Source organism: Manis pentadactyla, chromosome X (genome assembly GCF_030020395.1).
Source record: "Manis pentadactyla isolate mManPen7 chromosome X, mManPen7.hap1, whole genome shotgun sequence".
Taxonomy (NCBI): Eukaryota; Metazoa; Chordata; class Mammalia; order Pholidota; family Manidae; genus Manis; species Manis pentadactyla.
Window position 1 is genome coordinate 335,507 of NC_080038.1, and position 27,030 is coordinate 362,536.

General features: G+C 53.0%; 1 protein-coding gene across 1 annotated transcript; it reads left to right on the forward strand.

Annotated features, from left to right (window-relative positions):
• The first annotated feature begins 763 nt into the window (after window positions 1-763).
• Window positions 764-10,143, forward strand: LOC130678814 (short stature homeobox protein). Its single transcript, XM_057495530.1, has 5 exons — window positions 764-1,109; window positions 4,278-4,486; window positions 8,253-8,310; window positions 8,469-8,557; window positions 9,898-10,143. The coding sequence occupies exons 1-5, from the start codon at window positions 827-829 to the stop codon at window positions 10,141-10,143; spliced, it is 885 nt and encodes a 294-aa protein (XP_057351513.1). The 5' UTR covers window positions 764-826.
• Window positions 10,144-27,030: the final 16,887 nt, after the last annotated feature.

Consider the following 27,030-nt stretch of genomic DNA (forward strand, 5'->3'; position numbering starts at 1 on the left):
GAGACCCGCCGGTCTCTCCGCGTCTCCACCGCCGCGCTCCGGATGCGCGTGGCGGCGTCCGCCCCTGCAAGGTCTGCGAGCCGCTTTCCAGGGCCGCTGAGGCTCCAGGGTCCACGTTCGGGGACCCCTGGCCTCCTTCCTTTCGGGGCGCTCGAGCTGCTCCCCAACCAAGCCGCGCGCACGAGCCGGCTCCGCGGGCCACGCAGGCGGGTTCATCCGGCGGCCCAACCGCGTCTCCAACTTGGGAGTCCATTCTCGTCTGCGGCGGCGGGGGCCCCCGGGCCTCTCGGCACCGCCACGCGCGGACACATCCTGCCAAGACCCGCTCTGCGCGCGCGGCAGGAACCTCGTCACCCTCAGGGAAGTCCTCGAGTTTCGTGTCCGCCAGCCATTGAGAAAATGCGGGGACCTGTTTGGGGGCGCTGCTGGCTCTTGCGCCCGCTCGCGCGCGCGCACCCTCTCCCTCTGCTTCCGAAAATGTGATCTTTACGTCTCCACACCAAGGTGCACCGACGCCAAACAGTGATGAAATGGAAGGGAAGCCAATTGCCGGCCTGGAGGTGGGGGAGCGACAGCATCCCCGCGTGCGCCCGCCGCCGAGCCTGGAGCCATAATTGCTGCAGACAGGCCGCGCGGGGGGTTGGGCGGAGGTGGCCGCGTATAAATAGTGAGACCTCAAATGGAAAGGCATAAATAACTAGCTGCACGAGGCATCCACCCTCGCCCCGGCGCGCGGACGCGTGCGGACCACAGCCCGGCTCCCAGGCAGCCCCGCCGAGCCCCGCGCGGACGGACCCCGCAACACCCCCCCCACCCCAGGGAAGCCATGGAGGAGCTCACGGCTTTTGTATCCAAATCTTTTGACCAGAAAAGCAAGGAGGGTAGTGGCGGCGGCGGCGGCGGCGGCGGCGGCTGCAAGAAGGATTCGATCACGTACCGGGAAGTTTTGGAGAGCGGACTGGCGCGCTCGCGGGAGCTGGGGAGCTCGGACTCCAACCTCCAGGACATTACGGAGGCCGGCGGCCACTGTCCCGTGCATTTGTTTAAGGACCACGTGGACAACGACAAGGAGAAACTGAAAGATTTCGGCACGGGGAGGGCCGCGGAAGGTAAGCTGGCCGGGCGCCGCCGCTCCGGGCCGCGCTCGGGTCGTTGTCTCCTCGCCGCCGAGCCAGCCCGCCTGCCCCTCGCGCTGCGCACGGGGAGGCCCCGGCGCCCAGGCTCGCTCTCAGTTCGACCCCAAAACTCTTGAATTTACAGCCGCGGCTCGCACGGAAATGCCCCCGCCGCCTCTCGCCGGTCTTTTCGTTAAGAAAGGAAGGAAACCTGGGGAAGTGGGCGCGACAAGTGCGGACACTCGGCGGGCGGCAGGAGGCAGGGAGCGGAGGATAGGCAGGGGCTGGGGCCGCGCGCTGCCGGCGCACTGGCTTCCCCGGGCGTGGTCACTAGGCGCCGCGGAGGGAACTTCCCCGGCCTGGGGTGGATTCTCGTGCTTGTGCCTTAAACGCGAGGTCGGCTGTAAGGCTGCCGGGTGCGCGTCTGGGTGTCTGTGCTCGTATTTACACCCACGCGCCTGGAGGAGCGATCCGCATACATCTCTCCAGCGCCCACCGCCTGCCGGTTTCCCCAGCTGGGAATGGGCAGCGAGCGTGGAGGACGCGCTGGCTGCTGGTCGGGGAGTCGCCTCTGCCCTCGGAACCTCTCCACACTATTTCCCCTTAGGCAAAACTTTCCCCTTGAACCCTGACCATTGATCTTGGCTGACGCGGGTCTGTGAATTAAACTGAGTTAAACTTCATGCCCGCCGGTGGTCAGGGTCTGGATGGGGCGTGAAGGGCCAGGAAGGTCGTGGCTGGGCGCAGGGAGTGCTGGCCCACAGTTTGGCAGGACGCAGCGGGCCCTGCTGTGGACACATTGTGTCCAGGGCCTCTTTCCTTCGGCCACCGGCTCACCGCTGGCCGTGTTGTTGAATCGGGGGAAAAGGCGGGTTTAGGAGGGCTCTCCCACCTGGGCACTGTCGTCCCAGCTGAGATATCTCTGTACCAACAGGGCAACTGGCAGCGATAAATCAGAGGAATAAAATCAGCCGGATTTCTCATGGGGCATCGCTCTGTGTCCAGTTTTCAATACAAAGAGAGGAGATACAGAGGCTTGCCTGTCACTCCACAGTCTTGTTTTACTCCCCAGGGTGTCGAGAGAGGTAGGGGCCATCTGTCTCCCCCAGAGGTGCTTCTCCTCCAGAACCCCTTGCCTCAGCGCCTTCTGGACCCTGCACTTTGGGTCTGGGGTGGTGTCATGGCCTTGGAGCTAAATTCTAAGGCCTTGACCTTGCAGAAGAGAAAAGCTGGCAGAGATGTAGAAACAAGCCCTTGACCACTGGCAGCCCGGGCAGCTTGGACCCAGCCAGTCTTATCTTGGGGTTCACCCCTTGGCACGGCCACCTGGCACTATAATTCATACACAGAGTTTACCTTCATGGAGACACTGCTGTCGGCGAGGTGTTACTTGGGGCCCACCTTTAATTTCAGAGGTTTGCAGTGCCTGATGGCTGATCTCCGCCGCTCCTGACCAGTTACCCAAGTCCTTTGTAGAGGCCGAGCCTCCTGCCCCCTTTCACCCTGTGGAATCCTGCCATACAACTGCAATAATACGAAGAAAGCAAAGCCTGATCGAGGCCTTTTTAAAGTCAGAGGAAATAAGGACATCACCAGCCCCACCTTCCCCCTTTCTGGATATGCAGACCCCTGGGATGGTCCAGACCCAGGATAGGAGCAAAAAACAGAGGTGCAGAGACTCTTGGGTTCCGGAGAAACCCGGAGGTCTGGGTGCTGGAGCAGTGCCCCACTGAGCCATGCGTGGGAGTCTGTGGATTTTGCAAAGCTTGCCTTCGGTTCTTAAGTGCTTGGAAGGCCAGCTTCTCAGCTGGGGTCAATCCCTGGGGTTCAGTCTCAAGACAGGAGGGGACTGTGGGCCGCCCTGGATGGGATTTAGTTTGGGGAAGAAATAGGTGTTCCTGGAAATGCATTCGGTTGGGGTTTAGTACCCAGCACTACAGGAGCCTTGAGGGGACACTTTCAGGCAGAGTCTGGGGTCCAGTTTGGGGACCCTGTGAGGGGAGGCAGGATGCCAGGATTTACCCCTTTTCCCGCAGATATTTGGCGTCTTTTCCCTTTGCGAGTTTTTGGGCTGGGCCAGGAAAGGGGCTTTTTGCCTTACTTCCAGACCGTTTGGCTCCCCTGAAGGCCAGCTCTTCTCCTTGACACTGAGGGGACTTCTAATTAGGGTACAAAGGTGCTCTTTGCCTGCACCCAGCAGGCCCCAGGCACAGGAGAAGAGGACGGGAGGGAACCCGGCTTCGGAGGTACAGCTCCCACCATCCTCAGGCTGGGACCTACTTATTTAAAATCCGTGAGCTTGGGAGAGGGGCTGCATTTTCTGGAGGTGGGAAGAGAGGGTTTGGGGGGTATTTATCCTAAACTCTGACCTTACTGCTTGATGTTCAGCCCCCCCACCTCACCTAGCAAATACTGATGCCGTCATAATATTCGGACTTTAGAAAGTGCCCCTCTTGGCGCCCTGGTGGGGTGTGTGCAGGGGCCACAGGGTGAATATGTGGGAAGAGAAGCATCCAGGAAGCCCCAGGCCGCTGCGCACCCAGCCGTGCCCCCACTATGATATGCCTTTGCTCTGTGGTCTGGAGGAGACCAGGGTAGGGGCCGCACACCCAGCTCCACGGCATGGGCAGGGAGGTTCTGACCGGGCTTGGGGGGTGGGCCCTGTCCTGCTGCACTGCAGCCGGGTCAGCGGCTCTCCCGGGGCCTGGACCCCCAGCCTGGCCTGGGCATACCCGGCACATTTCCTGGCTGCCCTGCCGGGGACCCACACTTGGGGAATTCTGCTTAGGCTTGAGTTAAAAGCAGTATTTAACACCTCCGTCCCCTTGGAAAGAGAGAACGAGACGGAGTTAGACTATGCCAGTATGCCCACAGGCACGGAGTGGAAAATTGAGGGAAGCATTCAGAGATTAGGCCAGGAAACACCTAAGCCGCCAGGGCCCGAGTCGCTCCCCAAGAGCGTGTCTTCCGCCGGAGTTTGCTTTACGGACTTGGCGCAGCCGGGGGGCCCCTTCCCACGGCCGGCACGCGCTCGGGGTTTCACCGCGTGGTGCAAAAGCGCGCCCGGAGGGCTGCCCGTCGGGAGCGCAGGACCCCCGGGCCGGCGGAGGCGGGCGCAGGGACTCGGGGAGCCTCAGCCTGTGCCGTGGGCCCGCCCCGCAGGTCTGTACGAGTGTAAAGAGAAGCGCGAGGACGTCAAGTCCGAGGACGAGGATGGACAGACCAAGCTGAAGCAGCGGCGCAGCCGCACCAACTTCACGCTGGAGCAGCTGAACGAGCTGGAGCGGCTGTTCGACGAGACGCACTACCCCGACGCCTTCATGCGCGAGGAGCTCAGCCAGCGCCTGGGGCTCTCCGAGGCGCGCGTGCAGGTAGGAGCGCGCCGCCCGCCCCCCTGCCCCCGGGCGCCCCCTCGGGTGGCCAGGAGCGCGGGGCACCCGACGCGGGGCGGGCTGCACCCGGGCCTCCCCCAGACGCCGCCGGGGGGCCTTGCGGGGCGGGCCGCAAGGTTCGCACGAACGGTTCGTGTGAAGCTCTCGTGCCCCGCGCGTCCAGGTCTCCCTGCACCTCGAGGGGGTGGGAATTTGGATCTGCCTCTCCGCTGCTCCCTTACCCACCGCTCCGCAGCCCTTTGCCCCCTCCCTCCCACGCCTGGGAGCCCAGACAGCCTACGGGAGGGGAGGAACGAGCTAGGGGACTGTGGCTCGAGCCCACGCGGGGCCGGATTAGCTAAGGCGCGGGGGCGGGGGCGGGGGCGAGGGCGCATGAGTTCAGGAAGCCCCATCTGGCGCGCCACTGCTTGCGGGGCCCTCGGCGTGCAGCGCACGTGCGCAGAGGGGACGCTAAGGGAAGCCTTTCTGGAGCGTTGTAAACGTTACGTTAAATTAATTTATTTATGGGGGGCAGAACCGCGAAGGTTTGCGTCCTCAGGTACGGCAGCCCCCGCCTGGGAGGTCGGGCCTGCAAGCTGGGCCTTTCTGGCCTTTCTCACGGGTCTGAGTAGCACAGAAAAAGGGTCAGGATCCCCGGGCTCTGGGGACTGGCTTTAAATCAATGGAATTAATGTTTCCAGCCGGGAAGGGGGCCGTGCAAAGCACAGGACCTCGGGAGGGTGGGTTTCTTACTGATTATAAGGTCCTCTCATTTCAAATACAATTTCCCCCCAGATTTCGTATTTTACAAAACGAAAATGCAAACATGCCTAATAATGTTGTGCAAAATCTTTAATTTGAAAAGAGATTTTTTTTTTTTTGCTCTCAATACCCTTCCATTTTTCCCGTGTTGCTTGCTGCAATAAAAAAAACCTCCTTAAAATGAGATGCAACACTCCCCAGGCATTTTCAGCTCTTCTTCACAGTGGCAGCTGTTTCTAGAACCGTCCAGCAGAGGTGGGACCCACAGGCAGGGTCCGAGGACCCTCTCCCCAAGCGGCATCTGTGGCCGCAGCGAGGGGAGGCGGCCGGCCGAGGGTGGCTTTCCCACTGGACACCTTTCTCTCAGAAGATGGATTGGGCTGCACCATATAAATTAATGAAAAGATTAAACTTTTGCTGAAGGGGATATCAACTTTTATGTCATCTCCCACTGTCTTTATCCCTGGGATCTGTAATATCTCCCAGGCCTTGATGTACTGTTTCTATAAAAATAAATTACTTGTAATTTAATTCCACACTATTTCTTTCATTTTGTAGTCTATTACTGAGTAGCACCTTAGCAGGAGAGACCGAGCGGTAGAAAATTGGTTCTTGGGTGCCTGTAGATCTCAAGAATGTCCTAGAATAAAGGGGGGCACGTGAGTGAGTGGCTATCCATCTAGGGGCGAATTAAAATTTAACGCCTGCAAATAATAATAAAAATAAACATGGGAATAGAATAAAAAAGAAATAATTTTCTGTTGGCCACAGGGAAAAGAATCCCGTGGCAAGAAAGAAAAGCCAGAGAAGTGCTCATAAAAATCAATTAGTGAAAACACGGAGGTGGCGGGGTCAGAGTCCTGGGCAGTGAGGGACAAGGGGCCAGGAATGGGCTGCATTTTCATCCTGGCTCTGAACAGTTTGGTTAATCCTTGTCGGTACAGCCTGTGCCCTGTTGTTAAAGGATAGAGTTTCAATTTAGTGTGGAAATTTGCTGTAAATAAATTGAAGATCCTATGGAAGCTGGTCCTTATTAACCTTTTATTTTTAGTGTTGTACTGGAAGCTCACATCACCCAGCTGTCAGGGTTCTAATCGAAAGTTATGAGACCACGGTGAGGAGCAGGCGGTAATTTAATTACAACAAATATCTTTGGGTTTATGGCGCAGAGCTAAATTAAATGTCATTATTCACTGTCTGTAATGGACATCAAAAGGAAATCAGATTAGGGCATTTGTGAAAGAAATCAGCGACTGGTCCTTAATGAAGAAATGACTGTCTGAACCACTGTACTGCACTTTACTTAGCATATTCAGGGCTAATTGGAATTGATCGTGAATCACCCCAAGACTGATTTATTATCGCTTAACGCACGGGCTAATTCATCACTTTTATTTTTCATAATCTTATTATTTATTTATTTATTTTGCCCCCGCTGAAGGAAAAGTGAGCTGTGGCTTTCTGTTTTTGAAAAATACCTTTCTGGGGTGGGGGTAGCGGGGGTGCAGAATGTGCTGTCCCGACGCTGGCTTTGGTCCCCCCCAAAGACTGGGCTCTGGGTCTGACAGGGAGCAGGCGCCTAGGATGGGTCCAAAGGGTCCAGTCCTATCCGGGGTGGGGGGAGTCCTACGGGAGGGGGCGCAGGATGTGGGGTCAGAGGGATGTGCCTCACGCTTTGCAGACCCAGGGAAGAAGAGTGAATGTAAGCCAGAGCGGGCGGGGGAAGTTGTGGGGACTAGTTTTCAGCGCAACGCGACAAAACTTCTCCAGGCTGTCTGCAGCCTGGGGGGGGGCGTTGAGCTTTCGATCGTTCTTGAAAGCCATTTCCGACAGGCCGCTGGGCTGGAGATCTGCCTCTTAAGCACCTGGGTCGGAACAGTTCCTGTTTCTTAGACTCCCGGGTGCGTCCAGCCCCTGGGTGTGCTGAAGTGTCCCCACGCGGGGTGGGGGTCCTGGCAGCCCCAGGCACTGCGAGCCCGCTGTGCCGAGCTACCCCCGGCTGAGTAGCCCCCAGAAGGCTTTCTTTCTGCTGGTTACGGGGCGTGGTGAGTGGCCGCCATCGCAGCAATTGGGCGAGGAAGTGTGTAAGGGGCGCTGCCGGAGAAAAACAGGGAAAATTAAGAGACTAAGATCAGGACGAAGTGGGGCCTCCAGATTTCGTCAGCGACAGCCTGAGGGCCACGGTGGTGGTCAAGGACCCGGGCTGTGTGGGAGAGGGGTTGGTGTGAGTGTGCAGAACTGGAGGGGTCTTTTGGGGAGAGCCCTTTGCACCCAAATCTTGACGTGTCAGGCCTGTGCATCTCTCTGGGCTGGGCGAGGGTCCCACCGCCCTTTGTCGCCCAGTCCCCCAAGAACTAGATGTCCTTGGAGAAGCCCCGTGCCCACTGTGCAAAGGCTGCATTATCGGGGCACGCTGGGTCTTTATGGTTCGAGGACATTCACAACTACATAAAGTTATCTGGGAGACCCCCCACCCCCAGGATTCCAGGGAACGCAGGGAAGACATGGAAGTTTCTGGACTCAGGGTGTCCTGAAATTGGGGAGGGGGCCGGATTCAGACCCACGTATCCATCTGTGCACCCCTGTTCCTTGGCCGCTAAGGTTCAGAGGTGGAAGGTCAGGTTCTTTCAGGGGCTGTGGCGGATCGGAGGGGGGACCGCCTGCACAAAACGGTGGAAAGTTCTCGAGTCCACCCCCCCCCCCCGCAGTACCGGCAGCCACGTGTTCACGTTAGATATATGGATGTGACGCTCAGGTTCACCTAAGGGACCAGGCAGGGCCCAGAAGTGAGTTTGAAAATTCCCACATCTAGGTAACCAGTCAAGGAGTGGGGGTGCGTGAAAGTGGGTGGGTGGGGGGCGGGAGGGAACTCTGTCGGGCAGGGCGCGAAGGTGCCATTGAGCGTCTTGGGAAAGAAGCCTTCGTACCAGGCCCGGCTCACTGGGCTGTGTGTGTGTGTGTGTGTGTGTGTGTGTGTGTGTGTGTGTGTCTTCGCCATTCCCAGGTCTGGTTCCAGAACCGGAGGGCGAAGTGCCGGAAGCAAGAGAACCAGATGCATAAAGGTGAGGGCGCAGCGGGCGTGGTGGGGCATGTGGGGGGGCGTAGAAGTCCCCAGAACCAAAGACACAAAGGTGGGTGTGCAGCGGGGCGTGGCGGGCAGCGGTGCCCCCACCGTGCGCAGAGGACCCGGGTGCATCACGCCTCCTGTCTTCCCCTGCAGGCGTTATCTTGGGCACCGCCAGCCACCTGGACGCCTGCAGGGTGGCGCCCTACGTGAACATGGGCGCCCTGCGGATGCCTTTCCAACAGGTAGCTCGTTTCTCTTCCTTCTGAGCCACGCGGGCCCCGCCTCCCCGGCGTCCTGCTCCCCCCTCCCCCGCTCCTCCCGCCCCGCGCAAGAAAAGCTGCCGCTTTTACAAGGGGCATTTATAGATCCGTTGGCACGTATTAAAATCACGCTGTAAAACTCCAAGACTCACCTTTGGGAGTGCCCGGACATAAAGTCAAACACGAGTTTAGAAAATTCAGAAGGAAAAAAAATGCCACCCACACAGGTTGCCTGGTTGGGAGTGGGGGTGAGACAGGAATGCCCACACTAGGGTGTGAGGGCCGGCGTTCCCATCCCGGTCTCCCTTGCCTGCCTGACAGCCTCGACTGGCAGTGTCTGTGCCCCTCCTGGCCTTCAGCGTCACCCTGCACCTCGTAGCTGGGGACATAGGGCCCAGTACATGCCCTGCGTGGCGTACCATGGGGTGCCCTGCGTGGACCAAGCGCCCCAAGGACAGTGCCCTGCTGGGGGACCAGCAGTAGGATGGATGGTGCCAGCTGCCTGGGGGCAGATCCAGGTCCCCAGAGTGAGAGCCCAAAGCCCACATGGGCCCTGCCTAGAGGCAGTGGAGATCCCTACGGGGGGAGGGTGTTGTGACTGCCCCGTGGCAAGCGGCGGCGGTCTGGGCAGGGCGCTTTGCTTTGCTGCAAGCGGTAGGCCTGGGTTTATATTTGGACCGATGTTTGCTGAAGGGCGGGAGGTCCGGTGGTTCAGGCCCAGGTCTCGTCGGGTCAGCGAGGGCCTGGGGAGGTGGTATAAACAGACACCTGCGAGACTGACCGGGATAAGAGCCTCGTGTTCTCAGACTCTCGGTGCCCAAGGAGGGCAGGGCGTCCTCTCATCTTGCCTCTCTCCCCACCCCTGCTCCGGACCCATCTTCTGCCCCTGCAGTGCCGGGTCCCCAGGGTAGGGCGGCTCCCTGCATCACATGCCAATGTGGGGTCAGCCACTAGGTCCTGCAGAGATTAGGCAATGGGCGCCTCCAAATTTGGTGGGGGCTCTTTGCAGGTTCAACAATGTGGGGAGGGGGTCGGTGAGGGGGAGCCCCTATCAGATCCCTGGATCCAGGACGTACGTCAGAGGTCAAACAGAGACTCTGGGATCTCGTGGGGAAACGGTGCCAGCTGTCGACACCACCTCGAGAGGATGCACAGTGCGGGGTGTGGGATGCGCTCCGGGATCTGTTGGCATTTCCCAGCCGTGTCCCGAAGCAGCCCCCGGCGGTGGGGAGGAGGGCGGGTGGCGGTCCCCTGGGTGATGAGCGTGGAGTCTCCGAGGGGACCCCTCGGCGCGGGCTCACGCTGCGCGTCTGCTCCCCCAGGTCCAGGCCCAGCTGCAGCTGGAAGGCGTGGCGCACGCGCACCCGCACCTGCACCCGCACCTGGCGGCGCACGCGCCTTACCTGATGTTCCCGCCGCCGCCCTTCGGGCTGCCCATCGCGTCGCTGGCAGAGTCCGCCTCGGCCGCCGCCGTCGTGGCCGCCGCCGCCAAGAGCAACAGCAAGAACTCCAGCATCGCCGACCTACGGCTGAAGGCGCGCAAGCACGCCGAGGCCCTGGGGCTCTGACCAGCCGCGCGGCCCGCGCACGGCTCCGGCCCCGCCTGCCCGCCTCCCCGCCCGCCCCCCTCCGCGTCCCCGCCGGCCGCACGGACGCCCCCGGAGCCAGGGCGCGGGCCCAGGCGCATCCGCCTCCCGCCCCGTGACCGGGGCCCTCACGGCAGGCCCAGGAAGGGCGCCTCCGGAATGTCACGACTCCCCAGACGGTCGTAGAGACTGCGGGAGAGAGCGGGTGACGGTCAGGCACCCCCCCCCCAGCCCCGGACCGCGCTGTCGGGGCGTCCTGGGACCCCGAGCCCGGTGGAGCCCCGCGGCTCTGCGCCCTCGTCTGCAGTCTGCGTTCCTACCCTGTGCATGCGGCCTCCTACACACCTTCCGAAGATCCCAGAGTCTGTGAAACAGAAGATGCTGGTCTCTGCCGAAGATGCCAGTTCTTGGTGGCCAACAATTTTATTCACCCAAGGACCTGCAGGACGTGTATGGATTTCAACGTGGACTTTTGCATCTCATCCATGGCAGGGGCCGCGCTGGGCTCGCCCGCCCCCCCAACCCCCTGTCCCAAAAGGCAGCAATAACGAAATGCATCTGACGCCCTGGCCTAAGCAGGGCCCACAGGCGACGCAGATCCCTCACGTCGTCAACATCCTGGAACTCCTTATAAGCACGGTCTTCATGCACATATACGGCCCCAAAGCACAGAGTTGAGGATTCCTTGTGCCATAGAACAGATGACTATAACTTTTGCAGTATCTGATTCCCGAGTTGACATTTTTTTTTTGCTGTTTTACAGAATTCCGATGCGAAGGACTTGCATCGACACACAGGGGCGCGGGGGGGTGTTTGAGGCGTAATACTGATGCACCATTAATTTTAGTGAAATGCAATTCACTGCAGTCAAGTGCAATACTGTAAATATGATAGATTTTAAAGAAATTAGTCCTGCACTCTTTGACCCACCAGCTTTGGACGGCTTAAAGGCATTACCTCCTCCTGTATGCTGCGGGCCTGGCTGCCGGGGGCCCATTGGCAAAACGACGGGGACTGGAGAGTGTTTGGGGTTATGGTGGGGGTCAGGCGTGTGGGATGTGGTAGAGCAGGCCTGGGAGGTCGGTGGCCGAGCTGTGTCTGGGAATGGGGAAGAGTGAGGTCGTCCAGGCAGAGAGATTGAAGCGAATGTTTGCAAGTGGTGGGCAGTCCCACGTTGCATCTGAATCACTCATTCTCCTTTGTTTCTTCCAAATTGGGTAAACACCAAGCAGCAACTTATCTTAGCAGGTGGCAAGGCATGGGAAAGTCGATTGATGGGAAGTAACCAAAGTGAACTTTGGTTCCCAAACAAAGCACCTGAATTTCGGGGAGACGTGCTTTGGGTGCGCTGTTTGCATTTGGGGTGAGCGGTGTGGGGTGAAGCTGGGCTTCTACCTCGAAGATAGACACCTGTGTTTTTGCTTTAGTCACTGAGGCCTGCCCAGAGGGAAGCTGTCTATTACACCCTAAATGGCCATTCAGCAGGCATTTACCCAACTTCATTCACTCACTCTGTTTCTAAAAGTGGTTTTGGTCTTTCCAGATTTGGCATTAGCAATTTCTTCCCTTATCCCTGATTTTGGTACCTTTCCCCAAGAAAAGACAGTTTTCCTTTCATGGAAAGGAGCGCTTGAGCTGAAATGTAGCTGCCTGTCAGGTTCTGTATACTCTGCAACTGTACAAATCAAAAGGCCCCTTCGACTATTTATTTTGCAATTTCTGTACAGCTCTAAAATGTCAGAGACAGGTGAACAAGGCAAGATCAGTATTTTTAAGTCACCTGAAACTTGTTTTTTCAGACACTAATGGCATGATAGAGTTGGCCTCAAATGATCAGTTTTGCTTTCAAACAGCTGTGAATAATAATAACAACAACAACAATAATAATAAGAGGTCCTATATATAGGCTTACTTTGCTTTACATGCAAAACCATGCATTTCACCTCCTTCAGAACTCCATTCATCCTCAAATTTAACACTTGGCCAAAGTTGCAGGTAACATGTGTACATCCCTATTTTTTTCCAAAATGTGTGTAATAATTTAGTTAATCTAAACATCATTGTCCGAAACCACGCCTTTCCTGGCAGAAAAGCACTCCACACAAGCAAAAAGATATGAGGTCGGATACTGGCAGAACCTGAAGTTTTAAAGTAAAGCTGCAGGCCGTCTGTTGTGCTGGGAGGCTGGTGGCCTAAGACCTGCCCGATGGGGTCACCTAACCCTTTTTACATTTTCGGTTTGCTTTATTTAGCATGGAAAGTGAGCCAGGTGTAACCGTCGCCTTTGGGACCCTCCGAAACAGAAGCAGGGCAGAGAACTGTGCGGGTGGTATTGGCTGTGAACACTGGCTGGGTTTGCGTCTCTCCCTGGAGTGAAGTCAGGGTGCCCCTCTGCAGGGTGAGTGGGTGGGCATGGCATGGAGGGCACATCGCCCAGCTGCCTCTTCCTCCAGAAATTCTGGGTGCATGTGAATGGGTATTTCAGTGTGGTCTATAACCGGTCCCCTCCTTTCTGGGAGGCTGTCAGGAGGGGAGGGTGTTGTAGGCAAAGGATGCTGGGAGTGGCATGTGTGTCTCTTGGTTTTCCAGAGCAACCAAGACCCAGGACATCACACCCACCTTTGCATGCACACATGGGGTGGGAGTGGCACATTTTTCCACAGGTCGTAAGAATTAAATATGGGAGGCAGACATAATTTGGCAGTTGGGTGCTTGTTACTCAGACAAGATCCCTTTCAAAGTCAATCATGTTACTTGCAAATACCATTGGGGACGGAGGTCGAGTGTGCTGGCCTAAAGATATGTTGCCTAGGAAGCGCATCGGAAAGGATTCTGTTTTCACGCCACTGGATGGGGCACAGGGGTCTCCCGTTCTCTGTGAGCCTCGGCATGTGTGTGTGCAAACGTCGTCTTCTGTCCACGAAGCAGGGGGGACTCTGTTTGCTGAGATGGTGTGAGCCTTATAGTGCTTTCGTTTTTCCTGAAACCTTGGCCAAAGAGTGTTTTTAGGGTGGGAATCGCCCTGGTCGGCCCAGCTATGTTCTTGCAGTTATGCTGTTCCCCTTCAATCTTCTTAAGTCACTGTTTGTTCCTCCTGTCGTGTGGCCGCAGTTGCCCTGGAAAGGCATCGCATTTCCTGGATCTTACATTGCACATACGTTCCTGGGTTAAGTGTCTGACTCGCGCATTTTAGAAGCTCTGTGGCTCAGAATTGCTTGCTTTGAACACCTTTTCCTGAGGGAACGGGGCTGTCCTCATGTAGGTGGTCTTGGTAGGGCCTCAGCACTGTGGCTTCTTTACTGGGACAGAGCTAAGGGCCAGGCCAGATGTGGTTCCCGTATGAAAAGGGTGCTCCAAGTTGCAAAGGTTGGCGTCCCCCAATATGGGACCAGTCCCCCTAGACTCGCGTGCCTCCTGGTGCAGCACGACCTCCTCACATCACTCCACTCTGAGCTGGGCACCCAGGTAGCCCCTGTCCTTGTAATCCTGAGTTCCAGCCATGGGCATCTGTGGCCTGGGCAGTGTGAGGACATCTGGACATTTAAACGGATCTAGTACGTGCTGCTCCCTCGAGGGTGTCTGAGCTCATGGCCCCTCCAGTTATGACGGACCTTTCTCTGCTCTTACACTTGGCTTTCCTCTTAAACTTTTGGTACTTGCCAGGGTGCAAAGGGAGCCCCCCACCCCTTGCACTCAGAGTTTTCACTGGGGCACAGGGGAGGCCATGGGCCGGCTACAACAGCGAAAATATTTGAGGCACTTTGCTCTTTTATCCAAGTGTGGTGGGGGTGGGGGTGGGGGTGGGAGGGCTTTTCAGTTGACGAGACAGACATTTTAAAAACTGGTGCCTAATTTATTAAAAAGTTAGCTTAGGAATATGCTGATTTTTCAAGACACGTGAAAACTTGATGCAATTTATAAATGTTTTATTGAAATTTGATATTTAACGAGAAATCAGTGGAGGAATGTAGAAAATACCGAGTTTCAAAGCTATGAAACGTGCTATTTATTGAAAAGGTGATGGTTTCGTGAACCCGGCCCTGTTTGTATGCAGAGGTCCCATCCGAGAGAGAGGCACGGTTCTCTGCTTCTTGGTACTGGATGTATATGGATGTTATTTATTTCTTCTTTTTGGTTGAACGTTCATAAATGTGTGCTATTTTAATTATGTTGAGTGTAAATTTGACATTGCCTTCCATTTATTTTTATATTTTTTAAGCCTGTTGCTTTTTTTCCCCTCCCCTTCCCTTCCGGATTTATGAGCAGCCAGGATGATTTACGACGCAGAGACTCTGTTTGGGTTATGCATACAAGGTGTGTCTGGATCTACAGACCTTTTTCAGGGATCGCTCAAACGAAAAGAAACAACACACCCTTTCCCAAACCAACGGTCTTAAAAATCCATCTCCCTCTGCTATTGTGGAGATACACACGTTCAAAGGCCGTGCTCACAGGTCCCCAACTCAAAATGCCCCTGTGTTTTCGTTCTTAGTTGCAAAGTGTATTTTGTCAAAGCATATAGTATGAATGTACATCTTGTAAAACGGAGATATAAATAAACTTATAAATATTTGTATTCAAGTGTTAAAAAAAACTCTGCCCTCTCCCCCGAGGAGGCTGATTGGAAAAAGCATTGAGTCCACTGTGGCTGAAAAATAGAGTGTTGTTTTTGTGCGGACACCAAAGCAGGTGTGTGCATTTCCACTGGGCGTCTGGCACCCGCTTCGTGAGTATGCAGGGCCCTCTGACTGCAGATCCCACAACCGTCCGCGTACGGAAGTGAACCTCCAGCTTCTTGTCCGTCTCAGTCCACGTTCTCCCAGAGGTGGGGAAATCAAGAGAAAAATCCCTATTTCGAGCAAAGTCGAGTTTTGGGAGAGCACTGTGGGCATCTGTGAGAAGCCCAGGCGGTTTGGTTTCGAGTTTTACATTTTTCTTTTCTTTCTTTTCTTTTTTTTGGACTGTGTATGGATTCTCCACAACAGCACTAAAATGATGATTGAGTCATTTTGGAAAGAACAAAATAGAATAAATGGGAAAAAAAAAGTCAACTTTTAAAAATGAGAACGTTTTTCTGGCATCTGCTTTTTATCTCCTTATGTAAAGGCAAGTTAAGGACCCGATTTAGCTGCTCTGACAGCTTCCCGGCTTCGATGAAAACCACATGTGGGGAAGGCACGGTGGGGTGGTGGGGATGAGGGATGGATGGAGCCACCCGAGGGATACTGGCCCAGCCTTGGCAGGGCCGGGGGCCTCCTCAGTTGTGGGGCTGAGCCCATGACAGGTGGGCATTCCCAGCTCCACATTGGCAAGCTGAATCCCCGCTGATGCTCTGCTGGGAGGGGGGCGTCTGTGTCTCTTGCCAGTTTCTTAGTCCTTGAAACCTTGTCAGCCTGGAAAAGAATTTTGAGGACATTCCTCTTCACTGCGGAGGGTCCAACTCGAGATTTGTTTTGCTTTTTGACCCGCATGTGACAAAACTGGTTCATATGTAATGCTCCCATGCCCAGGATAGAAGAAAGTGGCATTTGCCAGGCGTGGGATAAGGGACCAGGGCCACCGGATAATGTGTGTCCCCTACACGTCCCACATACCTGAGTTACCTCTGGCATCTCAGTGTCTGGCCTCCAGAAAGCTCTGCCCTTTTGGGGCAAATGCAGCAAGCTTTGGTGTGTGTCGCCTCCACAGAAATGAAATCTGTGCAGTAATTTCATGGTTAAACATGCACGTCCAGCTTTGCTCAGTTCTCAGTGTTTAATGTCATGTAAGAAAGGCTTTCCCTTTGAAACAGTCGCTGACCATGTTGCTAATTCTCTCGGATCTTTTCAAGAGAGCAGGTTTGGTGGACTCTGTCAGACATTCTTGGCATCCTTGAACCTCAAATGTAAGTCTCGCAGCCCTGAATTTCCTTCCGATGTTTCCCTGGGTTGTGCAGCAGGCTTTCCGTGCACCAGAACACCCACGGTCGGTGGTGTTTCCTTTAGTTATTGTAACCTGCAGCCACAGACACACCTTCAGGAAGAGCAGGGCTGGGCGTTTTCACATGACAGCCTCTCACGACCGGGGTCTCAGATTCCTTCAGCGAACACGAGAGGACATTTACTTGGCCTACTGCAGACGTGTTTCATGGTCCCGGGTTCCTGAAGCCTTTGCCAGGCTGCCTGAGTTTCATATTTCGTAACAGCCAGTTGGGGGACTGCAGGAAAAAGGCAGAAAAGGCAAAACTATGAACCAGCCGGTGCGTACATTCCGCACACGCAGAGGTGAGCTCTCCAAACTGCTCACAGGGCAATTGTGAGGGAGGAAAGTTGTTTTAAATTTCTTGTGCGAATCTGTACCCAGGATGACACAGGGCCAAGGGAAGTCGTGTTGTGTGTCCACAGCTACGGCGTGCTGGCTGTTTCCAAATCTGCAGTGTTAAAAAAAATGACTCGATTTCTTTTGTTTATATGTTTAGATGCTGAGAATACAGACACGCAAGGAGTGCATTTGCCAAATTGTCCTAGTTTGCACACAAACATGCAGGAATGTTTTGTTTTGCTTTCTGTTGAAGTTGGGAGGCATTCCATGTCCCATTCGTGGTGGATGTCATTTACCTAAAATCTCGGACAATCAGCCTGAAATTCAAAAACCTTCTAAGTCCACCAACTTCCATTAGTGTTTTGGAATTAAATCTGTGGTTCTTTTGACAGAGACTCAACGTGGTGAAACCGGACACCCTGACCACATGTTGTAAAGTTCCCTGGGCCGGTTCATCTTTTGCAGTCTCTCCTTTGAGCTCTGTCTACGTGCAGAAGTCGACAGGGAGGGGGGGTGCAATCCACCTGTGTTCTCCCACGAAAATGAACAGGGCAGTGGTTTAATCTGTTGCTATTTTAATTGCCATGATGTGTGGCACAATATTTCATAAAAATGCCCCACAAGGAGATGTGTGGGGATTGGGGGCTGGGTTCTGTGCTCCAGCCATCAGAAAGCAATTCGATAGAGGGCACACCAGTGGTCTGCTCTGAACACACCCGTTAACGTGGGTAAGGAACTTGTACCTGCTGCTCCCGACTGGCAGGGAGACTAGGTATTACCCATAAATCTGGAGTGCATTTGTCCACTGAATGGTGATCTCCAGGCTTTTCCATGCTCTTGACAAGTATCATGCGATACTAAATGTGAGAAAAGCAATGACAAAGATATTTATTGCCGACCTCTGATAAAGCCACTAGGAACAAGACGTTTTTACCCTAAGATGAGACATGATAGTGACCAAGCCCTGTACAAATGCCAATTTCTGTGTTTATGTCCAGCAATTACTCTCCGAGTCCTTCCTCTCTTCCAGCACAGACACCAGTGAGACGCATGTGAAATGAAGTGGAGGGTGTGGGCTGCAGCCGACTTGCAGCCGAACCAGGCCTGCTTTCCTTTGGGACCCTGGAAGGGTTTCCAGGGGGGCTGCCACAACTAACCCAAGGCTCTGGGGATTTAACCCTGCAGGAATCATGCTCTCCAGCTCTGGAAACCAGACGTCTGAGGTCCAGGCGGGCAGGGCCTCGATCCCTCCACAGGCCCCAGGGGAGGCTTTCTCCTGCCTCTTCCAGCTTCTGGGGGCTCCAGGCAGCCCCGGGCATGTGGCCACGACCCTCCCGTCTCTGCCTCCATCTCCACGTGGCTTCTCCTCTGGGTCTGTATCTCTCTTCTGTCTCTTATAACGACATCTGTCGTTGGATTTACAGCCATCCGCATACAGGAGGACCTCACTTCAGATCCTGCACTTAGTCCCATATGCAAAGGCCCTGTTTCCTAACAAGGTCCTGTCCACAGGCTCCAGGGTTTAGAGACCGGTATCTTTGAGGCTTGTTATCCTGGCTTGTATGACTAGCTCCTTTCTAGGGACTGTCCCCTGGGCCTTTTCATTCTGAGTTGGGCTGAGCATCAGGGGGGTTCAGTGGCGGGGGTGGAGGGATGACAGATCACACCGTCTCTGATATTCTTTCTCCCTGATCTAAGAACATGGGGGATGAGGTAGAGACAATTTTCAAAAATCAAAGTTTAAATTGTCCCAGAGGCCATGGTACCTTTTGCATCTGGGCTCCTAAATACAGATTTTCCAAATGCATGCCTGCAGAGGGATATGGCACATATTGGGTATTTATTTTCAACATCCAGGCAGTCAGATGCTGAGAGGGACACACGGCTGCTGCCAGCCTGGGGCTGATCCTGTGACATCAGGACCCTTGTTTTAAAATCATCCTGATACTTGGTGCTGACACAGGGGCTGTCTGGGTGGGCATTTCAACAACATCTGTCCTCCAACGTCACCACATGGTTTTGTGGGGTATCCTGTTTCTGGCTATGGGTGGAGAAACATGAGAGGTGTTTTCTGGGTTATTTGAGTCGTTTCGGAGAACTTGGCTCTAATGTGTGCTAATGACCTAATAAATTATACTCTTGGACAGAAAAGCCTGCATCATCTTTTAAAACTTTTCCTAACATTCATTTTTTATTTCCTTATTGCCGAATAATTTATATACCCTAAAATTCACCCTTTTCACCTATAAAGGCAGTGGAGTTTAGTCTATCACAAAGCAGTGTATCTGTCACCTCTATCTAATTCCAGAACATTTTCCTCATCCCCAAAAGAAAAACTCTACCTATTGAACAGTCACTCCTAAATCCACCCATCCCCTTTGGGGCTAGTTAGCCACTGACCTATTTTCTATCTCTAGAGATTCCCCTCCTCTGGATGTGTGATATAAATGGGATTGTACATAATGAGGTCTTTTGTGTGTGGCTTCATTCACTGAGCATCATGTTTTTAAGCTTTGTATTGTATTGGGGCTTCCCTCCTTTTTTATGGCTGAGTAATATTCCATTCTGCGCATGAACAACATTTATCAGCTCGTGGACATTTGGATTGTTTTCAGTTTTGGGGCTATTATGAATAATGCTTTTTTGTGCAAGTTCTTGTGTGGACATGAGATATCCATTGTCTGAGTTATATGAGTAGGAATGGGATTCCTGGCTTGTGCATTAATGGTCTCTTGAATTGTTTTAGGAGCTACCGGACTGTTTTAATTTTTCCAAAGTGACTGCACCATTTTATACTCCCACATGTAATGTATGGGACTCCCGATTTCTCTACATTCTTAACAAAATTGTTCCTTTTCTGCTTGTCTTCCTTAGTAGTGTGAAGTGGTATCTCATTTGGGTTTGGATTAGCATTTCTCCATGGAATTGAAAGGTTGAGCATGTTTTCATATGCTTATTGGCAGTTTTTGTGTCATCTTTGGAGAAATGTGTGTCCAAATCCTTTCCCCCATTTTTTTTACTGGGTCATTGCCTTTTTACTGTTGACTTGTTATTGTTCTTTACATATTCTGGACACAAGATCCGTATCACATACATGACATGCGGATATCATTTCCCATTCTTTTCACCTTCTTGATACTGTCCTTTCAAGCACCAAGGTTTCTGGTTTGGTTGAGATCCAAATGGATCTATTTTTTTCTTTGATTGGTTGAGCATTCTGTGTCATAGCTAAGAAACCGTTGCATAATCGTAAATTATTGTGGGGGTGGGGGTTGGCAGAGCTACCTCTGACCCTACAGATGTACATCTATGTTTTCTTCTAAGAGTGGTATGGTTTTTGCTCTTATGTTTTGGCCTTTGATCCATTTTGAGATGATTTTTGTATGTCTTGTGAGGCAGGGGTCCATCTTAGTCCTTTCCGTGAGGATAGATGTTTTTCCCAGCACCACTGACTTGTCTTGATGCCTTTGCCAAAGATCAGCAGACTATGACTCGGTTTGGGACCGTCAATTCTGTTCCTCTGGTCTGTATATTCTGGGCCAATACCACACAGCCTTGATTACAATATAGCTTTGTATTACATTCTGAAATCAGGAAAGTGCGTCCCTCCAACAGTGTTCTTCTTTTTCGATCATTTTGGCTATTCTAGGTCCTTAATTCCAATATGCATTTTAGAGTCAGCTAATCATTTCTACAAGAAAAAACACTGAATAGTGATTGAATTGAACCTGCAGATCCGTCTTGGCAATATCACCATCTTCACCATATTGTCTTCCAACGCATGACTGTGGGGTGAATGTTCAATGATACTGATTCTTCCTGAATTTCTTTCAGCAATGTTGTGTAGTTTTTGGTGTTTGCATCTTGCACTTGTTTTGTTCAGTGTGTGCCTGAGCTCACAAGAGTCTGGGATGGGTTCTCGGCTCCCTCAGTCTCATTCCCCTTGAATACTGGGGGCCTTCCTCAGATGGCCCAGCTGATTTCCAGCAAAGACACAGATTAGAGGCCTTCGGCCTCCTTTACTTCTGCTCTTTCCCTCAAAGACACAAATGCTTGTAAAAGCATCTTACTTTTAATGCTTTTAATATGGCAACCTGGGCCCTTGCTGCTGCTGGGGTTAGGGGTGGTGTCGGCAGAACTACCTCAGACCCTTCACCTGTATTTGCTCAATCGGTGCTTAAATCGCACACATGCCAGCACAGATCTCATAGGATTTAAATATTAAAGGAAGTAAATCGAAAGGGAGGGAGGTCAGATGGAGCCGTAGGGGATTTACAGGCAAGTGACGAGTGGATTAAAGCTGAAATGAAGCCAGTGGACAGGCCACGGTGGGCACGTGAGCATCTTAGACTGAATTTGAAGGGGACATGTTTGCTGACTCCGTACACATGTGCTGGCTCTGCAGGTTGCCTATGTGAGTCACGTGTTTGGAAAGATTGGCCATCTGGATACAATGCATGTTTCACCATAGCCCCCGAATGGATGTTGGGTGCTGCCATGAGGATAGGGAAGTGTGGCCAAAGGTACAGAGAAGGGGAGAGAGACAGAGACAGAAGGAGAGATGGAGGCAGAGACACAGAGATAAGACAGAGACAGAAACAGGGAGAGAGACAGATAAGGAGGAAGTGAAGAGAGAATCAATAATAACAATAATGGAAAAATAATCGCCCTGAATGATACCCGTCTAGTGAACCATCTGTTTCAATATTTCTACAGTTTTTTTCCAGGCTAGGCTTTGAACATAATTTTTACATAGTTATAATAACACTTTATGCAATTCTGCACTTTTCCCACACAGCGTATTCACAGGAGGTAGGGCATGTTAATTTATATTAAGAAACAGAGCTGCCAAATTGACACCACTGTGCGCTGGCCAATATAAACATCACTTTAACAAGGAATGTCTACCGGGCAAGAAAAAATCAATTTCCAAAGATGGCTTAATGTGAATGGAAAATGGAGTGGAGTGGGTGTTCCCACCCAGGCTGAGGCTGTGCAAGGTGACAGAGATCTAAGGTGTGGACCCTGGACATGCCATGGGAGAGATTTATTATTTCTCCCAAGTGACTACCATTTTCTGGATAACTGGAAATTTGCAATATGATGGCACAGAAGTAGTTGCAACCAGTTGAAATGGTCTTGGCCCATGTGGTCTGCAGAGAGCAGAATTTATCCTGATTTGGAAACAAGGTCTTTGCAGATGGGATTAAGCGCAGGATCAGAGATGAGGTCCTCTGGAATAAGGGTGGCCCTAAACCCAGTGACAGGTGTCCTCTTAAGAGACAGAAGAGGAGAGACACAGGCACAAAGGAGAAGCCTGTGGAGGCAGAGGCAGAGATGGGAGGGATGTGGCCACATGCCCAGGGCCGCCTGCAGCCCCCAAATGCTGGAAGAGGCAGGAAGGAGCCTCCCCTGGAGTCTAGGAGGGAGTGTGGCCCTGCCCTGCCTGGACCTCAGAACCCCGCCTGGACCTCAGCCATCCGGTCTCCAGAGCCAGGATAAATTTCTATTGTTTGAAGCCATCCAACTCTAGTTTCTTACAGCCAACCTAGGACACTCTGACACTGACCTCCAGGATTTGGCTTGAGATGGGAGGCTTTTCCCGCTCAGATTCTGTCGCTGTCTGGTCTTCTCTGTGGCCGACAGTCTGGGGAGGAAACGATGCAGAACTTGCCTGAGGTCTTGCATCACTGCATCTAGAAGGACCAAGGAAAATATTTACACTGGGGCTCTTTCTCAGTAATAGGCCCACTGTTAATGCATTTTCATCCCCAAAGAGGATAGCCGGTGAGGGCAGGACAGTTGAAAAGTCTGTGTTCATGCAGCAGACAGACTGAGGGCATGGCTGTGTTCTGGGTCTGTCTCTGGCCTCTTACCATGTTCCAATGCTCTTTCTCCCCCTAAGGTACTTCTCCTTGATTGTTGAACTTACAAGGATTTAAGGTGGAAATGGAACCATCCTAGGGTTGATAATGCTGCTATCCAGACAAGGCCGGAAAGAGATGTCCGATGGTCCAGAAATTGTGGGCACCCTGGAAGGTGGCTCTCGGCCAGAAGCAGCCAGCCGAGCGTGAACCCCACGTGCCCTGCAGGTGTGAAGTTGATGGCGGCATTTCTCAGTGGGATTTTCACCCTGGCGAAATGTGATCTCAGCCCTGTGTGGGGCCACTTGGATCCTGTAGAATAGGTTTTACACCCCATGATTGCTGTCTTTCCAGTCCAAGGGCCACATTTTGAAATGGTCATTCCCATGGTGTCTTTTTTGGTAAAATTGCAAAGCAATTCAACTACAAAAGCCATGTTTAGTGAGCCCTGCAGTGAGATTGATGTGCATGATCTTCAGGATGGGCAACTGGCAGAACAAGAATCTGAAGCTGGGTGGGTGGGCTCTGCAGAGCTCGAGATGGCTGGGCATCGGGGGCAGGACTGGGGAATCCCAGCTGCCAGCCTAGGGTTCTGGTAAATGCTTTTGTTAGTGCTTGGAGGTGTCCCCTCAAATCCATATGTGGAGGACCTGACCCCCAGGGTTTGGCATCAGGAGGCAGAGCCTTTGGGGTGAGGTTGGGTCCCCTGTGCTGCATTTATTGTCCTTATAGGAACAGGGAGACACCAGAGCCCTCTGACACAGTGCAGGGGTGGCCAGAGTGTACGGCCTCCTTTACATGACGATTATTATGGTGCTTTTTCCCCAAAGGCTGGAGAGTAATACATAAGCAAACGCTGGTCACTGCTTCGAGTTTCTATCTTCCAGGATGATGTCTACATATCCAAGAAGAGACGGCACGTGGTTAGAATGCCGAATCTGAGGTGGATTTCACCGTGACACAATGCCCTGCAAGATGCAAAGGCATTTCACTAATAAATCTTTCCCGGGTATTTGTATTCATTTATTCATATTAGGTCTGAGATGAATACACACGGCCACGGCTTCAGTGTTTGGTGGGACGTTAACAAGGTGGACTGCTCTATCCTCAGCACAGAGCACTAATACAATAACATGTAATTACTAACACAAATGAAGCGTCCTCCTGTGGTACACAAGGAATTACTGCCATGCCACCTGATATGCAGCCAGCCTCGGCCTCCCATCTACCATCCTCTCTGCAACGGCTGCTGGCTCTGCTGCAGATCAAAGGGCGTGCGGAGCATTATCACGGCCACATACAGCTCTGTTCCACATTCCGTGGACGTGTTGCATGCTTAGGGGAAAATGTTGGGGCGGCTGTGGTGTCATGTGGGGTTGGGTGATCTGGGGCGGGGAGAGGAGTTGGCAGGCTGGGGGCTGCTCTGGCCTCCCTGCTGGCTAAAGGACCACGTTGGTCAGCAAGCGGGCCCATTGGTCAAGATGCAGGCAGAAGGTGCGTAGGATCCTGCAGGTCTGCCACGAGATCGCCAGGGCCTCTTTCTGCCCGGTTTTTCTCTCCCACCTGTTCATGCAATATCCTCAGAGGGCTTCTGCAAGCATTTTTGTTGTTGTTGCATTTGTCTGGGTCACACAGATGTGGCTGGTGTCCACATGGCTGGTGTCCTTGTGGTTCATGTCCTCCACCATAAATCACACTACGAGCACAGGCGCTCTTGTGTGGCCCCAGGGAATCTGAGACACTCTTACCAGGAAGGACGTCCTGAGGGCTGAGAGGTAACCTTCTCTTAGGCAACGTTTACCCTTTATTGCAGGATCTATTGTAATAAATGCCCCACTACAGCAACAGGGTCACCTTCAGTTTCCGAAAGGTCACCCCAGCCAAGGCGTCACCACAATCCCAAAGTTCATGGAGCTGATCTCAGATGCCAGGTGAGGAAGGAGACCCCAAATGAGGAGGACAGCTGGACATCCAGAGGACCCCCAGGACCACAGGCTTCTGAGGGCCTTCCTTCTTCCCAAACTGCAATTTGGGTGCAATGGCTGGGAGAGTCCCTGACCCTGCTCCCTGAGCACATTTGGCTCCTTTTAGAGACTGTGGCGTAGAGAAGGCTGCAGGCCCACTCCCCAGCCTTCTTCCCTGCCAGGCGCCTCTGCACGGCTCCGTGGGGCCACAAGGTGGGCGTGCTCCTTTCAGGGCCCCTCATGCAGAGCCCCCTGCAGGTGCTGTGCAGTCGCCGTGGGGCCGACAGTCGGGCTTTCCGCTCTGTTCATGGGGCGTTGCAGGCTGCACAGCCTTAAAGACTTTGATTTCCAACTGAGTGAAATTCTCATCACATAAAACGCACCACTCATTTTAAGGAGAACAATTCAAGGGCACTTAGGACATCCCGTGCTGTGCAAACATACCCCCACGTAGGTCTAGAGCGTCCCACCCCCAAAGGAGCCAGAGTCCGCATGAGGCAGAACCTTCCCTCTACCCTCAGGCTTTGTAGCTCATGCCCCCTGAGAGCCATCTCACCCCTTGTGTGGCTCTGCTGGGCTCTTGGCAAAGGAAGGTGGGCAGCACGCTTGCTCTCACCAAACGTAAGTGCAACAAAACTTTGGGGGCCCCTGTTCCTGTGTCTTGTGCACGAGCATTGCAGGTGGTAACTGTTTCTCATTCCACATTCCTTCTCGCTGAGGGTTGACACCCTCTGCCTGAATCTGGGCCGTGTCCCAGGGTGCGGCTTGTCACCGTGTGGGTCCGTGTGCATGTCATCCTCTGCTCAGAGTGCCGTGTAGGTTACAAAAGATGGCAAGCGGCTGTGAGGCTGTGACCCTGCCGGGGCCCCAGATCATGGGAGTCAATCAGGAAACCCCAGGATCTCACGGTCCACTCACCTCCTGTCCTGCATGATGCTTACGGGCAGCACGTTTTGGTACATTTTATGGTAGAGTGAGTATCCATGGTGCCAACTGTTTTATTTGGGCAACGGAGGTGTGTCACAGATAACATGTGCTGTCCAAGCACAGTAAGAATTCAAACGCAGACATACTGTGTCATGGGCCAATCGTGTCCCCCCAGATTCACATGCGGAAGCTGTCACCCCAGGACTGTTTGGGGTGCTTCTCTACGGCAGCCCCAGGAAACTAGTCTGTGTACATAATGAGCACAGGATCCATGTTATACATGTAATGATAATATAAATCGTGACTGAGTAAGTATTGGCCGTGTCGCAGGGGGGGATACTCATCCAGATGGTGGCAAGATTGCCCCAGTTTGCTGGGGTCCCTTCGTGGCAGCCCAGTCTGCCTGGGATTTTCTTGATTTTAACACAGAAAGTCCCTCCTGGCAAATGGGAGTGTGGGTGGCCCTATGGGGATTTCCACTGCATCTGAAAATGTAGTATGTTGTAGAATAAAACAAAAATGTGTGTAGGATAAGCGAGGCTCTGCTGTGAAAAATCATACAGAGGGTCTGTCTGTGGGGGCCACCATGACATCTGGTATATGCAATTTTGCAGATTTATCTGTTACTCTATGTTTCTAGGTTAATGAAGAAATTGTTACTGATTCAAATTCATTCAACTTTTCACCATATACAGACCATTTTCAGGTTTCGAGGACTCCATGTTTCATACTTGCCTGTAGTAGGGGAAGTCACTGTAGGACTGGTAATAATGACCTTAATTTACTATTTCCATTTCCATGTATGCAGAAGTAAAAGTCCTTATTTCTCCACTTTAGTATTTGTTTCATGATTACTACCAAATTCTCAAATGACAAAATGCTCTGTGTTATTTCTATTTGTCACAAACACAGCTAACATCCGATTTCCCTCTGACTTTCATGTATGTAAACTCACATTGAGCCCTTCAGGGAGATGGGTGGCCTGGTGCAAATGGATCAGAACCCTGAAGGCGACTGCACGGATATCTGCATTCTGTGATAGGGTGTTTGATTTGCAGCCGGGCACACTTACCCCAGGGATTCTGCTTCCAAATGAACAGGTGTGAGATAGTCCTCCCACTTCTACACCACCTGGTGCCACCGAGGGATGGATGCCATGGTATATAAGACCCACCAGGAGTTCTGAGTTTGCGTTCCAACCATGAGGTTCACATTACATCTTCATCTCTCTAAGGAGGATGTGGTGAAATTGTGTCTGGACTCTCGGAACATTAGAATTCCAGCATCCCTATACTCATCCCTTCATAAGGCGTTAGTGCAGTGACTGCTCCATTCCAAGCACTGACCCAGGTCTAGCACCTGCCCTCTGGGTGTGCACAGGCCATCTGGGAAGATGAACTCTGAGAAAGCTTGGCAAACACCTGCTGTTCCAGGTGGGCAAGTGTGGGCACTGGCGGGGCAGCTCAGAGGTCAGACACAGCCAGAGGGGATGGGGCCATGCCTGGAGCTGGGCATGGTCCATGTTCTAATGCGGACGAGGCATGTGGGAATTGGCCTGTGCTGAGAAGGGGTGAAAGTGGGTCTTTCCCAAAGAAAGAGCTGTACTCAAAAAGGGCAAAGTTGCACACAGCTAAGGGACCTTCTTGGGATCTGGGAATCAAAGCCTCATCTGGGGTCCTCCCGCATGTGCAAACCATAGGCAAAGCCCAGAGGTTGGCTTATATTGCAGCTGGGAATGGGGAACCCCTCTCACCACAGCATGTGTGCCTGCCTGGGAGGTCCCCAGTAGTTTGCTCCTGGTCTGCCCTTTGGTC